Source organism: Fundulus heteroclitus, chromosome 18 (assembly GCF_011125445.2).
Source record: "Fundulus heteroclitus isolate FHET01 chromosome 18, MU-UCD_Fhet_4.1, whole genome shotgun sequence".
Classification (NCBI taxonomy): domain Eukaryota; kingdom Metazoa; phylum Chordata; class Actinopteri; order Cyprinodontiformes; family Fundulidae; genus Fundulus; species Fundulus heteroclitus.
Window position 1 is genome coordinate 20,372,011 of NC_046378.1, and position 18,007 is coordinate 20,390,017.

Sequence of the window (18,007 nt, forward strand, 5' to 3'; positions counted from 1 at the left end):
AAAAAAACTAAAAGGAGTAATCCGTTTGTTCAGTCCTATGCTTGATAAATAATTCTCAATGTCATATGATGATGTAAAAGATGTCCTGAAAGTGACATTTATTGATACAGCACATCTGCACATATTATCTTTTCTGGTGGATTAAGACCCAATACTCACTTCTAGATACTCCCAATGTCATATAAAATGTGTGAACACACATTTTTTCTAGGGTAGTACAACATATCACAAACTAATAATCATGGTCATATCAGTTATATGACTGCCCCTAATCCATGCTCTGCCCATAATACTGTATATTTAGTGATAGTTTAAAGCAGCAGACAGTGTTTTACAAGGGTATTAGGAAGTTCTATAAAAGTCTTTAGTAAAATTTAATTGCCATTGGTCTCCAAATGCAAGTTTTTAACAAAAGTACTGTATGCTGTTGGAATGGAAACAATGTATTTATTGCTGTTTATCAGTGTCTGCATCGGGGCAAGATTCAGCAGTCCACTTGCACCTCAAGAACAAAGGGAACTCTTTTGACGACAATGATGTCCAGATTTTGGACAGGGAGAACAGATGGTTTGAAAGAGGGGTGAAAGAAGCCATCTTGGTCAAAAGAGAAAAGCCATCACTAAATAGAGAGGGAGGATTGCGCTTTCAACTCCCCAGTGTTTACAGATTATTTTAGTGTAAAATCTCATGTCAATTATGTCACAGTATACATTTCCTTGATGACATAAGAAAAAACTGAAGTCTGCCCTGAGCTCAGTTTAAATCTATGTTGTTCATTTGATTGGGACAATCTCTTTCTTTTCTCCATCAGACATTTGGATCCTGCGTTTCCAGGAAAAACCTTGTGGAGCGTAGGTCACGGTTGCTCCCGGATTCATGCGTTTCATTTGATTTTAATAGGATGTCGGTGTGGTAATTGAGCATGGCACGAGCTGGGTAGTACTTCCATCGCTCTGATGGGAATGACTTATAATTATCTGACCCTGTCATTAAGCACACACTGGAGAAATGTATTTAAAAATACCAATATTGAGTTTGTCAAATGTTATTTAACCATATCATTAAATGAAAGATTCCTCTATATGAAATGAAAGGGTCTATAAGGTTTTACAACTGCTGTCCTTTTATTTAGTTTTCTTCCAGCTGCTAGAATAACGCACATTGACAGCACACAAAGTGCTTCAAAGAGGCAAATCAATATGTTTTCTTGTTAATATCTACTTCACCTTATTTTGAACCCAATATATAGACTCGGGGTCATGTTTCACTGTAATGTTCGTGTCATACTGAACCGGTCTGAAAGCAATTATCTTAAATGTAAATGCCAGCTTTGGCGATATTGGCAATACCTTGTTTGAATGTGCTGTTGTTTTAGCACACCATTAGGTCTGGTCAAAATCTATGTTGTGCCCTGTTATATAGGGCTGGGATGGTAGACAAATAAAACGGAGAAGAGATTTATACTTCTAATCTGTAATCTGGAAATTCCACTTTTAATGACAAAGATGCTTAAATGTCTAAATAACGTCACAACCCTGTCATAAAATGTTTGACCAAGGTGCCAGTCAGCAGCAAAACAATATTCTAATGTAGCCAATCGTGTTTTCATCTTCCTGTAATTTCCTTCACTCACACTGGTTGAAATGAAACTCCAGTTACACTTAACTCTGATTCTTGAGTATGTCCACAATGTCCCATTTTTCACACCGCTGGGCAACATCCAGAGCTGTGAATCCAGAAGAGTCCGCCAGTGTCCTGTCTGCTCCATTCATCAGAAGACCATTAACGATGGGCAAGGAGCCATATTGGGCGGCCAGGTGTAAAGGCGTTACATTTCCGGAGTTCACTGCATTGACATCTGCTTTTTCTAACAATAGGTTGATGACACTTCGAAAACAAACACTGGCACAGGCTATGTGCAGGGGTGTCCATCCCTCACTGTCCTCTTTGACGTTTGGGTCAGCGCTGGATGCCAGGAGCTTCTCCACTACATCTGATTTACTCTGGCGGCAGGCCAGGTGGAGTGGGGTCCATCCGTTCTGGCCTTTTGCGTTCACTGAACCACCCTTACTCTCAAGAAGGACCACCACAGCCTCATGTCCTCGTATGGCTGCCAGGTGCATGGGGGTCCACCCTTGGTCCGTTTTAGAGTTTGGGTTGGCTCCGTTTGACAGCAGCTGCCTACAAATGCCTGCATGACCCTTTAGAGCAGCCAGATGAAGTGGACTGTATCCCCTGATGTCTGACATTTCAGTTTTGACCTCGTTAATCAACAAGAGTCTCACTACGCGATTATGGCCTTGATCGGTGGCTAGATGAAGAGCAGTGGAGAAAGAATAGTCCGTAACGTTAGGATCAGCTACACGACCAAGGAGAAGTTTGACGATGTTGATATGTCCATAGAAGGAGGCGAGATGGAGCGCTGTTCTTCCTTCGTCCTGCTCATGTTCCACGATGGCGTCCTCCGACAGCCGCGAAAGCAGCAGGCGAGCCACTGTTTCGTGGCCATTCTGGCACGCCAGGTGGAGCGCCGTCCACCCAGCTTTATCCTGCGCATGGGCCTCAGCTCCTTTTTCCAGTAGGAGACGGATGGTCCTGTCGTCACCATTCTGTGCAGCAAAATGCATAGGTGTCCACTGGTCTTCGTCTCCTTGCGTTGCAGATGCTCCATGTTCCAGCAGTAATAAGATTATGTTGTAAAACCTTTTGGGGGAAAAAAACATAGTTGAATGTTTTTATGTATTCGTATTTATTGAACATGAATAGGAATATCACTCAAAATTAACCAGCAATCAAAAGGCCATGGCAAGGAGTTAGAGATGTTAGAGGAGCAATGTGTAAGTTTTGACCAAAGTATTAGCTTAATTTTAGATATATTTTAGGTCAATATACAGTGCAGCACTTGGCACGTATAGATGCTCAATGCAAGCTGTCCTTCTCAAAAACATGCCAATGTAACTTGAGAGCGTCGGCTCTGTCGTTGAATGGCTCATGTGACCTAGAGCACCGCTTTACTGCAGTCTGCGTTCCCCTTAAACACGATAGCTAACCTCACTTCTCATCCTCGAGTCAGAGTTTGTCATGGCCTAGGGAAGCAAAAAGAGGAAAACTATGTCTGAGGAGGCCAAAAAGAGGAAGCGGGACATGGATTGTTCCAGAGGGAAACCAAGATTGATTCATGTTTGAAAGAGTAATCAGGATGCAAGAGCCATTTTTTTTTTTGCATTGTTATTATTCGACTTGTAATTTAGCATTTTCTCTTATATACAGAATGCGTCCAAGTCATTACTCTTCAGCTTTGTAGGAGCTAAATGCTAAGCTACCAGGTTAAAAGTTGTTCTCTGATGTATGATTTTGTCTAGAGGGACTAATGTGGCCTTGTCTTCACAACTTCTCCTTCTGCTGGTCCAGAGTGGCCTGCCATCAGATTTCAAAACACCAATGGAGACTGTGTAATTTTGTTGTCAGTGGCCTTCTGGCATGCTAAACCAGAAAGTTACACGTACAGTGCCCCTGTAGAACTGGTCCTGGCCACTGTTATGGCCCCATGTACTGAAAACATAATATTAAATCAATGACTAGTGATAAAATGCACTGGCATAGAAGCCATCACTGATTGGTCCCTAATACAATTATTTTTTTACCTTTACTGTTTTATTTTAGCAATGATGTAAAAATGACGGTGTTGCAGTTTTAGCTTCAGCTGTATTAAGGTGTGGTTTTTATCTGCTAGATCAGTGACCTGCACTTCTAGAACTGCAAGTGCCTCTTTGGCTCACTTAATATATTAAACAATGAAATATGGTCCATTTTTTTTCTCTTGCTCTCCAATGAAAAAACACTGTCCCCACCTCAGCACCTCTGGAAAACTTGGTCTAGAACCACTGTCAACACAATGCACATTGAACATTGATTATGTATTGTCACTGTTGCACCAGGACACTTTTAAAAATATTTTTTTAATCTCAATGAGTTTTCTTACAGGTTAAATAAAATACAAAACATGGGTTAGAGAATGGACACTCTTGCTCTGCTAAAGCTACGTTTATATTTGGCTCCACACACTATGGTGGAGGGTTTTTGTAATGGAGATATAGATAACCTTTGATGTATTGCAGATAATTGGCAGCTTGTCATGGAGAGGAGCTGCAAGGTTAACTGCTAAGGAAGTAGTCAGCTGAACGAGCTAACAGAGTGAGGATGCAGGATTGTGCTGTCTGCTTGAAGATGGAGGTGAGGCAGCAGAGCTCTTAAATCTAGCTTGCAGGAGACAGCTACAACTTCATACTCGCCATTCCTCCCCTTGATAACAGAGTTGGTTATTAACAAATGCGAGCACACTTGCAACATGTACAACCACAGTTTAGCGACTGCTGCATTTTGTCTTTTGACCGTCTTCATAACAAGATCCCAAAATCCAGCGAGTTATTAATGGGTAACATCCTTCCATCCAGATGACAAAACAATGGTCCTGCTGTAAAACGTATAAGCCGGTAGCAACGTATTTCTCCCCTTACAGAAACAATTTGTTATCATATAATGATTTTAATTATTTAGGAAAAAAGTTGTCCAAACTTAGTTATCACACTATATGAAAATCTAATCTGCTCCCTTTCTGCCATCAAATATTAGCGACAATCTTTTACAACACCGTGGAGAGCCTGGCCTACTCTCGTCTTAAATAATTTTATTTCAACCACATTCAAGGATTCTGAAAACCCCACGTTTAAGGCTGTGGCATATCATCTCAGTTGGATGTAAGATCATACTTTGACTATGCCAACGTAAAACCTTGGTTTTATTTTATTTTCAATCATTCAAATGTAGACTTGATGGGGTTCTTTGGGTCATTGTTCTGCCTTACCAAATCCCCCTGAGCTTAAGTAAGAGCTTAAGCAAAAACGAATGCACGTTCTGCTTCAACATTTTCAGGTATAGTGCAGAGTTCATGATTCTATTTATTTTGGCCAGGCATGCATGCAGTCATGCATGCCAGTCAAGCAATCCCACCACCATGCTACCACTATATTAGAATTTTGTTTCCTTATCTGAAACATGTAATTCTTTTTCACAGTGCTGCATTTCCCAATGCTGTGGTGAATATCTGGACTAATATCCAATGCAGTGGTGGAGACCGCCAACGCCCATTGGTCGCCATAGAAGTTAGTTACCATTGCCGCCTGAACAGGAGTCAGAAAACAAACGTTTCTGATTTCTTTGCTTAGTGCTGCCGCTGCTTGGATAAAAAGAGATTTGCCAGGTAATGTCGCTTCTATAGTGCTATTTCAGTATTGTTTCATTACCCAGGTTTTATTTCTATAAAATAAACAGTAATTTACTTGTCAATGATAAATATTATTCCAATATGTGATATTATTTTTATAGTATACATATTATTATAGTGTATAATATACTCGTATATTGGCCCCATCTACACACAAGGGGTGTTACTATTTTCCTCAAACAGAACAACATGTGCTTAACGTTAAAGGTTCATCTTTGTTCTTCATGAAATGTTAACATATTCAAACTCCAACAACAGCAACTCTGCCCCGCTCCACTCAAAGAGCACTTTGCGCCCCGATTTTCATACAGACCTTTTCAGAACGGCGATGATAAGGGGAGTGTAACCTCTGGCAGTTGTGCAGTTCACTTCAGCACCCATGCTCAGGACATGCTTGACACTTTCTGCATCACCGCTGGCTACTGTGAAGTGAAGGAGGCTCTTTTGGCCCGAAAACTGCATGTGCACGTCCTCTCCTTTCACAGTCTGCCTGAAACTACTGAAGTCCTTTTTGGATAGCATAGAGAGAATGCCATCCTTGCCATGTAGGTCATCTGTGAAAAGAAAACACAGTGCAGAAGTGTTGATCGTGTCATGGTAAAATTAAGTAGTGGTGAATGTTGATTTGTTAAAGACATCTTTCCTGGTGCATTTTAAACATGCATAACTGCATGTTTAAAATGCATCAGGGTGTGTCTTCATGGAGGAAGAAGAGCTTTGTCATTCACCTTAAGATATGTAATATTTACTTTTTGATTTGGAGGCTGAACACCATGTGTTTTGATAAACATTTGTTTAACTTTCTCATACACGTGCAGATAAGACAGGATGGCAAGCCCTTTAATCCACATAGCTGTGATGTATTTTACACCCTTTTTAATAACTGTTGACATTGCTTCCATTCATTTTCTTTGTTCACGTGCTTTTTTGTTGTTAACTGACCTGAGCAACAATTTTATAGTTTACTGTTTGGCTCATTTTATGCCGAAATTTTGATTTCAGAGCAACAAAACCAGTTTCTAACATGCGATAGGCTGATAATGTGAGGATCTTAAAGGAGGATCATGTAGACCGCAACTTTTTCCAAACCAATTAGTCAGCTTTGTAGAAAAGTAGTTTAATACACAATACCGATTTAACCTTTAATACGCAAGTGGCCTCCCGGATTCACCTTAAAGCTAAGTATATTCCAAGTGTATACAATTTTATCTCAGGATGAATCTGGCTGTTCTGTTAAGGCCTCAGAGGTTTGCAAGAGAACATCAGTGATCAAAACAGCATTTAGACGACCAAGGAACACAGCAGACAGGGCAGGGAGAACCTAACAGAATGGTTTGGATCTGAACGTTTACCTGCGCTATAATGACCCAGTCAAAGTCCAGAACTAAGTCCGTTCGGCTATCTAGGCCAAACCCTGAAAATGAATGTCCACAGATAATTTCTGTCTAATCTGACGTAGTCTTAAGTGTTTTGGAAAGAATTATCAGTTTTAGAGATGCAAAGCTTGTAAAGACAAACCTCAAAAGATTTGAAGTTGTGATTTCAATAAAAAGGGGTTCACGCAGAACATAAATGCCTGCCATACTTTTCAGATTGTAATTTAGGAGAGACATACCTAAGCCTACAGACAAAAGTCAAACCAAACTACAACAAAGCACCTCTGTGTTAAATAATATGCTAATATTAATAATATTTTTGCTTGCTAAAACTCTTAAACATTTATATTTATAAACAAAAGTAAGGATTATGAGATTGCAATGCTGCATTTAGACTCCAGTTTTGTGTACAGCAAAAAGCCAGTTACGTCCCTGTATTTGGATCTTTCTACCTGTGCTTACCTGAAGGTGTTTCAGATATCTCAGGCAAAGTGATCTAAACAGGCAAAGACAGAAATGAAATAAGTATTACAGATATTTGTAAACTCACTTTTGCAGTCAAGCAATGTCTGCTGGTCAAAGCCAAGACGTGGTTAGTTATGTTTTTGAAAGACTAAACAGAGCTTCTAGTAACTCCTATACAATAGTCAATCCTGAATTCATCTCAAAATGTCCAACTCACGTTGTTTTATCATTGATGCTGGTAACAGGTTTTATTGTACATTATGTTTGGAGTGACTTTGTTAAATGTTAATATCATAAAAACTATGATACCCAAATGTATGATCACAGGAGGAAATGCAACAGGACTGACATACTTCAAGTTTACTTGTTTAGCACATTTCAGCAGCAAGGCGGTTCAAAGTGCTTTACATCATGAAAACATAAAACCCTTCTAAACACATTGAAACAGTCACTGGCCGTGACATTAAATTGTATCAATTGAAAATATGTTGAATAGGCTGGTAAATGTTTCTGTTAATATGGGCCGAAAGTAACTCTAAACAGCTGGGTTTTCAGTCTTGATTTAAAGGAACTCAGTGTTTTGGATGATTTACAATTTTCTGGAAGTTTGTTCCAGATTTGTTGAGCATAGGAACTAAATGCTGCTTCTCCATGTTTGGTTCTGGGTATGCAGAGTAGGCCAGAACCAGAAGATCTGAGTGGTCTGGAGGGTTGTTGCAGCAACAACAGGTCTTTAATGTATTTGGGTGCTAAGCCGTTCAGTGATTTATAAATAATTTGAAAGTCTATTCTCTGAGCTACGGGGAGCTAGTGTAAGGACTTTAGAACTGGGGTGATGTGCTCCATCTTCCTAGTTTCAGTGAGAACATGAGCAGCAGCATTCTGGATCAGCTGCAGCTGGCTGATTGATTTTTTTAAGTAAACCCGTGAAGATACCTTTGCAGTAATCAATGTGACTAAAGATAAACTCATGGATGAGTTTCTCTAGATCTTGTTGGGACATCGGTCCTATTGTCCTGGGAATGTTCTCCAGGTGGTAGACGGCTGACTTTCTGACTGTCTTTATGTGTCCTTGAAGGTTCAGGTCTGAGTCCATCACTACACCCAGATTTCTGGCCTGATTATCAGTTTGTAGTTGTAATTACTGAAGCTGCACGCTGACTCTAGTTTGCTCCTCTTAAGGTCCAAAGATAATAACTTCTGTTTTGTTTCTTTTCAGTTGGAGAAGGTTTTGGCGCATCCATTCATTGATTTGTTCTAAGCATCCTTTCTGGTGTAGAGCTGTGTATAATCTGTGTAGTTATGGTAACTCATTTGGTTTCTTGTTATAACCTCACCCAGTGGGAGCATATAGATATTGAATAGAAGGGGTCCCAGAATTGAACCTTGGGCTACTTTTGTCCGCTCTGATGAGAGGTTACCTATTGATAAGAAGTCCCTGTTCTTTATGTAGGATTTGAGCTAACTGAGTGCTGTACCAGAGAGAAAATGCAGAGGAGAACCACTAAAGCTGTGACAAAATATGGTAATTAGAAACTGTTAAGAAATGTGAGAAGAGCGCAGAGCAAAGCCTACAGAGAAAAATACAGAAAGAGGCATACTTTAGATAACATAGAGCACAGCTTAGCGGGAGCATCAGACTGAACTAACTTTGTGCATGGGGTAGAACATCCCGGGGTAATTTGATTTCTGCTCAGCATCCCCATTTCTGTGAGCGCTGATCAGTCCTGGGATCTTCACGAGCTCGTTCAAAGCCTCTGTTTTCCTCACAATGTCTGCAAACAAATAGCAGGAAACCACTGCTCAGACTATTAATGACAAACATCCTTTTCAACAACAAAAAAAATGACCATCTACAACACATGGGTGTTGGCTGACTTGTAAGTCAGACACCCAATGGGATTGTCTAAAATTTGCTTCAGTGCAGAACGTTCATGCATGGGTTAGCAATAAATTCAGTCACAGATGCGGTAATACAAGCAGTGAGCTTGGGGATCATCGCAAATTGGCAGATCAGCTTTTTATAAATAAACATGACACTGATTTGTGTTCAGCAAAAACAACTCCTGTAGACACGCTGATGTGCTTGTAAAACCTTGTGCGACTGATTAAGTCTAAATTTACCGGGCGTTTTGTTTGATGCGTTCAGTCACCCTCTTTAAAAGGTTCTCGACAAGCACATCAATGTCTCAGTTATTTTACTCTGAGCAGAAGGGAAAACATAAATGCAACTTTGATCAATGTACATATTTGTAGGCCAGTACAGGAGAGGTGGCACCTTTTTATATGTTGTAGTTTAACTGGTATAAAATGAATAAATACATGATAGACATAAAATCAAACAACATCTATGAGGTCTTTTATTATGTCTGAATTTTGTACCTGAGAACTTGGACCTCATCCAGGGATTACCATCCCAGCACTGTTTCATGATGCTGATCAGTTCGTCACACTCCTGGGGCCTTTTCTCAGGAATCATCTCCAAACCAGGCCTCTTCCCTTTGGACACTTGCAGCAGCACTTTGGTCACACTGCACCCTGAGACAACAAAATATGTTTGTCAGTTCAATTCATTTTATAAATCATATGCTAAAGTACTTCTCGGGATACTTTACATCATCTGTCAGTCTAAATCAGATCATGACACATGAAATAGTTAAATGAACGCTGTTAGTGGACTAGCTCAACATGTCGCAGCTTTGCACTGCAAAAAGGGAACTCAAAGTAAGTAAAATTTTCTTGAAATGTTTGTATTTTTCCTTGATTTGAGCAGATAAAAAAGACTATTTGCCAATGGAATAAGATTTTTGCACTTAAAGTAGGAACAATTCAACTTCATCATCTTATTTAAAGTGCAGAATAGCTAATAATCTTATTGTAGGGGTAACAATACTCCTCCCATTGGCAAATAGTCTTATGTATCAGTTCAAATCAAGGAAAAATATATTAATTTTAAGAAAATTTGACTTATTTTTAGTTCCCTTTTGTAGTGTGGAAATGCACACTTCTACAGCTACAGGGAACTATCGGGTAAACAGATTTTCTCTGGATGCTAAACATCTCGTGGCTTTGCCGTCACAAACACACATATTGTTCATCTGAGTCATGCGTTTATGTATAATATGATTGAACTTGACTTTGTAAAGTGCCTTGAGATGACATGTGTCATGAATTGGCGCTATATAAATAAAATTGAATTGAAATTGAATTGAATTTACTATCAATTTGATAGTTAAATTAGCATGGTCCAACTTGGAGGATTGTTGTAGACGTCTGCCCCCTCTGGCAGCAAGTTAAAATGAAACCAGTGTGGTGCAAGCCCAGAGGATTTAGCCTGAATCGCTCTCTCATAAACTGACCAATCCAGCATATAGAGGCAACTGCGGTGAATGGAGGATAACAAATTTTACATGTTGGCAATTGTATGGGAAAGAAAATGAATAATATTTAACTTCAAAACTTGCGCTATGCACCTTTTAAGAAACACTTAAGGCAAGGGAAGTTTATTTATAAAGCACTTTCCAGCAACAAGATGATTACAGAGACAAAATGTTGACATGTTACAACCTATATAAAATGTTACATAAAAGCAATCTAAAATGTACTTATTTATAGAACCACTGTCATGATTTGTTGAAGAGTTCAGATCTATAGGGAAACTTGGGCAGGCTTTCTATTATTGTAGATGTTCAACCTCTATTGTTTTCTGTTTTGATACCATATGGTTGGTGGCTATAGCCCCAAGGTGAGAAATCCAACAATCTTTTCCAGACTTGTTCTCTTCAGAAGCATAGATGCTCCTGACAATTCAAATAAACACAGAGGCTTGATATTAGAAGATGATGCGACAGCAATGTCTGTTGCCTCTGTTTCTCATTTGTTGTCAGCATGCAGATTACTTGTTTTAGCGCCCTGAGGATCCTGCGGTCTGTGTGTTTTGCGCTTCTTTGGTGTTGTTTATTATCTGTAGATTCTTGTTTCTGTCATTAGTTAAGTTTTCTTTTCATCGTTCGTGTTAGCAGTTCATTCGTAGTTGTGTTTTATTTCTATTTTCCTGCCTGCTCGTTCTCAGCTTAGTTAGTTAGCTCTCCTTCAGTCGAATCACCGTCACTCTCCTTACCTGTGATAATTACCATCTGTTGTTCCTTCTGTTTGCAATAGACTGCCGACCTGTCCAGGTTATACCCCTCCCCTCGCCCATTGATAGCTGGAGATAGGCACCAGCACCCCTCGCGACCCCACAAGGGATAGACATGTTAGAAAATGGATGAATGGATGGATGGATGGATGGATGTTCCTTCTGTCTCCTCCCATAAACAGTCAGCTGGTTCAGTCTCACTCATTGTTAGGTCCTCCGTCAAGCTAACCCCAGTTCCTGTCACTCCAAGTCATGTTTCTGGTTTTGGTTTTCGCCTGCCTGTCCGTAAGCGTTTTCCTGATATGATTCCCAATAAACCATGTTTCACCTCATCATGCGGCGTCCAGCCTCCTGTTTGCAATTCGGTCCATTCTCAACAGACAACAACCTGAGATTTGTAACAAAGATGCTTCCAGCGTCCTGTGAGACACTTTAGCACCTGCATCAGGTTTGGGGTTTTATTGCCATGAGACTGCCTTCAGAAGACTAAAAATCTTAATGGAATGCAAAGCATCAGTTCCTGATACTTAAATATAAAAACCAAACAGTTTTGACGTTGCCCTTGCTGAAACTGCAATGTATTTGCAAAACATTGTGTAGCCCTGCATGAAAATGAAAAGACACCTTCTTTGGACTGAATTGAACTGACAAGTTTATTTATTTTAGACATTTTCAATTATTAAAAGTTTTAACATTTACATTTTTTTGACACGTTACATTTCCTTATAACATGTTTAAAAAGAAGGAAGGTTAAATAAGGACTCAGTTAAAAGTCTTAATATGACTTTTTTTTTCTTAACCTTTTATTTAAAAAATCTTATTTTATTTAATAGACTACATGACTCAATTTATCGGCTACTTTTTTTTTTCTAGCTATTTCATTTTTCAAAACAACACAAAAAGCAAAACAAGAACCCTAATAGTTATTTTTACAGTGTCATTACTGTCCAAGATTAACCCATTGCTCTTTATTTTAAGATCTGCTTTTAAATGTGCTTTAATGTTTTTCATATATTTTTTAAAACTTATGGAGATTACATTATTCCATAATTGTGTAGCTCTTGAAATTGGTCCCATCTTAAAATTAAATCTCCATCCTCTCTCTGAAAACAGCATATTTTTATGCAAGTAAAATATTTCTACGTTTGAATGTTATTTTTGCCATTTTGAAATCAGATGCTTTAATGTTATAGCTTTTGCTTTAGCAATCACAGTTTATTTGTGCGGACGCTATAACCGGCATCATTTAATGTCCCGATGGCTGTCTCTGCGTTGCATTTAATGTATTAACACATATTACCATTCTCTGGGTTTCTCCCACCACACGACACAGTGACTGACACATGGTAAAACAAAGCAATTCTCACTCTCTTCATAGATCTAGAAAATATATCTAGACAAAGACCAATGCCTCCTAAAAAAGACATTTATAATTTGCTTGATGTCAGGCAGAAGATGTGTCAAATCAAGTATGCGTTACACACTTCATGCCATTTGTGCTTAAGATTCTTATTTCAAAGTACAGAAAAATGTATGTATGAAACATTCAGAGCATAATTTGTTACACTTTAGCGTTTAAATCATCAGATGTAACCTCAATACAGTGGCAACACCAGAGAATTATGGGGGGGGGGGGGGTTATTAGGGGGTCCAATAAAATGTGACGCAGCAGCAAATAAGAGTAATATAGATGTAAAGGATTTACTGATCCCAGGCTATAATGGGTAAAAATTGTGAAATGCATAGTACTGACTGCTAACTAATTGCTTTTGATGATTCAGCAAAAGCAATCTGCTGGGTTTCCTTAGATAGGAAACTTTTTGACCAATCTGTCTGTATGATTTTATTGAATTTGGCTTTGGAAAGTGCCTTGAGGTGACAAGTGATGTGAATGGGTGCTATATAAGTAAAATTTAATGGAATTTGCAATCAGACCAATCAAATTGCTCGATAAAGGAGCTCCAGGTTAAAAGGAAAAGCTTTTTTTTTCTACGAAACGTGTGGCGCAGATCCAGGGCCAGAGTAGTTAGATATGAGAGCATGCAGAGCAGGCATGAAAGTCGCTATTTTATCTGACGTTGGATCAGATAAACAACCAACAACAAAATATAATCTATAAACATCAACAATGCTGGGCTCGGGAGAGAGGGCATAGGGGTCAGCATAGCCGTTTTCAGGGGGTCTTAAGACCCCCTAAGCACCCCCTTCCCACCGCCGTTGCCTTGATATAAAAGAGTTTATTTGATTTTACCACTTATTTTATTCATGAAAACAGTTGATCTACTTTGTGTTTACCACTATGTGCAGCACGCTGTGCAAGAACACAGGTACTTACAATAAATGATTAAATGAATTGCTAAGTTCATTGCTGATTTGCAGCAGATTACGTTTGTAAAATGCAAAATGCTGATGAGATGTTCAGATTTCTGGTGTAATCCTACATCACAGCTGAAGTATGACTGGATTCAAGAAGTCTTCCTATCTGTCTGTCCCATGATGATGTTAACTCATGTTGCACTTACTGTTCCCTAGGAAGTGGGAATTTAGAGATTCACTTTTTTTGAGTTGCTATGAAAGTAGGACTATACACACACTTTAAGCATTTCACATCGTGTCATGTTTAAAACTCACTTCTCAATGTTTTATAATGGCATAATATGTGATAGATTAAAAGAATTAATCTATCTGGGCTTTATTGTGAATTTGAAGGAAAATGTTCCATGTGCATTTTTATTCAGCTTTCTAAAACGATACTTTGTAGAAACCTACTTTTTGTTGCAATTACAACAGCAAGTGTTTTGGGCTTGGTCTCTACTAGCTTTGCTTTAGCTTAAATATTTGCCCATTCTTCATTGCAAAGGAACTCAAACTCATTCAGATTGGACAGAGAATGCACGTGAGTATAAACATTTAAGTCTTGCCACAGATTTGCCATTGTATTTGGTTTTGACCGGGCAATTCGTATACCAATATTCTCTTTGATCTTAACCATTTTATTGTAGCTGTGCATGGGGCATGTTTAGGTTGTACATCAAATCTTTTTCAAAATGTATTTTCTTTACTAGATTTGCCTCCATTTTCTTAAAATGAACGGCATCCAAATAGCATGTCTCTTCCACCACCATGCTTTACTGGGTTACTTCAGGTTGATGTGCAGTGTTTTTCTCCAAACTCTAGCTCTGATCTTTAATCAGGCCATCTTTTGGCCAGTGCAAAACTAAATGTTCTCCCAAATCCAGAGCTGAGGATTTTTTTGCAGCTCATCCAGAATAAATACAGACTACTTGGCTTAAATACATTAGGCTCCTCTGGTTAGTCCTCTCCTTGCCTATTCTGTCAGTATTCAACTAGACAGTCTTGTCTCGGTATGTTTGCTGCTGTGTCGTCGTCTTCCTATATTGAACAGGGCTTCCTGAGATTTCCAAAGCTTAGAATATTGTTTTAAGATTCAACCCCACTTCAAACGTCTTTCACAACTTTTTCCCTGACCTCCTGCTGTGTTTTGAACAGCTGTATTTGTACTCAAACTAAATTATACCCAGGAGTGCTCTGTTTACTAATTTGATTACTTACTAATTGATTTGTGACGGTTGCTCAAGATTTCATTTTGGAGCATTAGATCAAAGGGGGCTGAACACAAATGTATGCCACAACTTTTAGATTTTTATACTAAAAAAACAAAAGTAGGAGACCATGTTTCCTGTTTCTTTCTTTTCCTTGCTGTGCCATGCACTTTTTTTTTGTCAGTATAACACATCAAATTTAGATCAAATGCTTTAAAGTTTATAGATGTAACGAGACAAAATGTGAATTTGAATGTGAAAACTGAAGGGCTACGAATACATGGTACATGTTGGATTAGCATGATTTCTGCAGCAGTAAAGTCTTTGAAGCCACAGAGAATTTTGGTTCCAGAAACCCATTTTACTTTTTAAGTGAACTTGTTAAATGTTACATGACTCCTTGCTAAAGTAACAGTAATAAATCTGTTTGATGTGGAGATGGGATTCATTTGAAATAATTAATTCCTACCTGTGTAGGGTTTCTGCTGTGTCAGGATCTCCCACATCACAATCCCGAAGCTGCGGATCAAAGCAGGGAGAGTCTCTCTTCAGTGATAAAATTATAATTTCACATTACGTGCATTCAGGGAACTTTTTGACCTCTGCTCTCTATCTCTCTCTCTCTCTCACACACACACACACACACACACACACACACACACACACACACACACACACACACACACACAGAAGGGACACAGAGAAATCCTCCCCATCCTTGCAGAGATCGAATGAAATATTAAGAAAAAAGCACAACACAGATCAGGTCAGATGGGAGGGGAATGTTCAATGTCTCTGCGGCTGGAAAACATCAGCAGCGTCCAGAATACAGAAGAGAACAAGTTTATGCTGTGTGAATTTTGGGTTGTGCACTGAATCAAAAAATGAAACGGAGGGGTTCTGATTGTGTACTCTGAAGAAAACACCCCTGGCAGGTCACCTGTAAACATCAAAGGCAGTTCCTGGTGAATCGGGGCATTGGGTGAAGACCTCGGGAGGAATGTAATTTATGTTGCCTCTCGCTGTCAGGCACTCCATCAACGCCGTCTTGCTCATGCCCTCCTCCCAGTGGATTATACCAAAATCTGAAATCTGAGGCAAGAGGAGTTGGAATTACCCATCATCATACTTCCCTGAGAAAAGTATCGTGTGAGCAGGTGCGTCACTGACCTTGACATGAAGATGATCATCCAGTAGGATATTGGATGTCTTGAGGTTAAGATGGAGCAGAGGGGGTTTCATGCAGTGAAGGAAATTCATGGCCATGGAGATCTCATGGATCATCTGAAACTTCTTTGGCCACATAAAGTTATGATTGGCCAGGAGATTGTTCAGGGATCCATTACTCATGTACTCCATAACAACAGCCGTAGCTTCGCTGCACACTCCGTAGACGGACATAATGTATTTGAACTTCAGTTTGGTTATGTTGGACAACTCCTCTTTTATTTTCCTGTGATGTAAAAAAAAAAAAGAAGAGGGGAAATTACTTGTTTTGGACCCGGCGAAGACAAGATATGGCAAGGCAAGTTTATTTATATAGCTCTTTTCAGTAATAAGACGATTCAAAGTGCTGTACATGAACAGAAAAACATTACAGACAGGGGGTAAAAAGGAATAAGCTAAATAACTCCTTGACTAAACTTCTTTCATGCATTAACAAACATACATAGACTTAATTGTTTCTATTAATAATAAGAAATAAGCTGGGTATATCCTTGGGTATTTTTTATCCAAAGTAATTTCATCCAAAGCTAAAACTATAATAACTTCTTATGTTTCATTTGAATATGGACAGTGTGGGCCAAAGGTTTACATACACTCCCCACCGACTTGAATGTTTTCAATTTTATTTGAAGCATTAATTTTCCAAGGTAAAATGATGATACAGCATCTTACGGTAATGATTTTCAAAAGTGGGAAGTAGCTGTGCAAATATAAATTTATCATTGAGTTCCTGTAATCTATAGAGGGTCAAAACTATACATGTGGCCTTAGAAAAGTGCAAGCACTCCCATCATTATTTGGTTACATAACAGTGGCAAGCAGGACCTCAACAAGCATACGACAACTGTTTTTAGTAAAGTCAATACATATCATTTAACCTGCTCGGTTTTTCGGATACATATTTAGCTTTTAAGCGAAACCCAGGCACAATCAAAAAGACAGAGTTTGGTACTTTGGGAAAGCTGTTCTAAAAGTTTAATATCAGCCAGATTCATCCACTCCTGAACCGGTTTGTGTGTGGGATCTGGCTAAAACCCTCAGTGTTGACCAGGTTTCAGTGATCTGATCCATGCTGTTTGCCACAGAGGAAATTAAACTGGTTCAGGTGTTCAAGATTGAAATGCACAGGTATGTTCCAGATTGAGCCAGAAACCACTAAACCCATCATAAACTGGATCATAATAGAACACCAATGTCACCGAATTCAAATTCAAAATTGCTTATTCTACATACTGTGAGATCATTCTGTCTTGATGAAAGAATTGTCCATATAGGCGTACATGAAAAATCAAAAAAGATTTTAATTTATCTCATACCTGTAAACGTTGTTGGCACACAAGGTTGCATCAAAGGTTTTCAGGATGCATTTCTCTCGCCAGAGCTTGACTTTGACTTCGTACACCTGACCAAATCTGCCTTCGGCCACCTTAATCCAGGTCTCCTCAAAGTCGTCCCTCTTGAAGTCCCTGAATTCTCCAGGGGGGCTGGTGTGGCAATCCATGAGTAAAGGGACTCTTAGGACACCATCAGCCTCCGATCCTACACCGAAACTGGGGTTTTACCTACAGGTCCATTTCAGTTGCCGGTTGATCTGCAACAGCGTGTGACTCACTCAGACAAACCAGAAAGTTCACAGCGTACACATGCGTTCTGCTGCCGGTTGTACAGTCACTGCAGGGTTTGGATCTGTGGGAGGAGCTGAGCTACGAGCTTGTTTGTGTAGTAATGTTGCTTAACCAGTTTTCCAACGTTCAGGCTTTGTCGCTGAACCGCTCTGTAATCTATGCAATGCAATCTAAATTTATAATCTCTCCTCTTGAGCAGTTACATAACAACCAGTTTTTTACGGAAAATGTAGCTTGAACAACTACAGGGTATCCATTATCACTGATTGGTTGAGACGATAGATCCACACACTGGGATTCAGGTCTGTAGTTACAGTAAATTAATTGTC

The 18,007-nt window shown here is 39.2% G+C and overlaps 1 protein-coding gene across 1 annotated transcript; it reads right to left on the reverse strand.

Moving 5' to 3' along the window:
* Positions 1 to 547: 547 nt before the first annotated feature.
* ankk1 (ankyrin repeat and kinase domain containing 1) lies at positions 548 to 17,695 on the reverse strand. The gene is made up of 9 exons (XM_012868091.3): positions 17,370 to 17,695; positions 15,997 to 16,279; positions 15,767 to 15,918; positions 15,296 to 15,345; positions 9,508 to 9,663; positions 8,776 to 8,900; positions 7,123 to 7,156; positions 5,598 to 5,838; positions 548 to 2,703 (listed from the first exon to the last, which is right to left on the reverse strand). Exons 1-9 carry the CDS (start codon positions 17,552 to 17,554, stop codon positions 1,662 to 1,664), a joined length of 2,268 nt encoding a protein of 755 aa, XP_012723545.2. The 5' UTR covers positions 17,555 to 17,695; the 3' UTR covers positions 548 to 1,661.
* Positions 17,696 to 18,007: the final 312 nt, after the last annotated feature.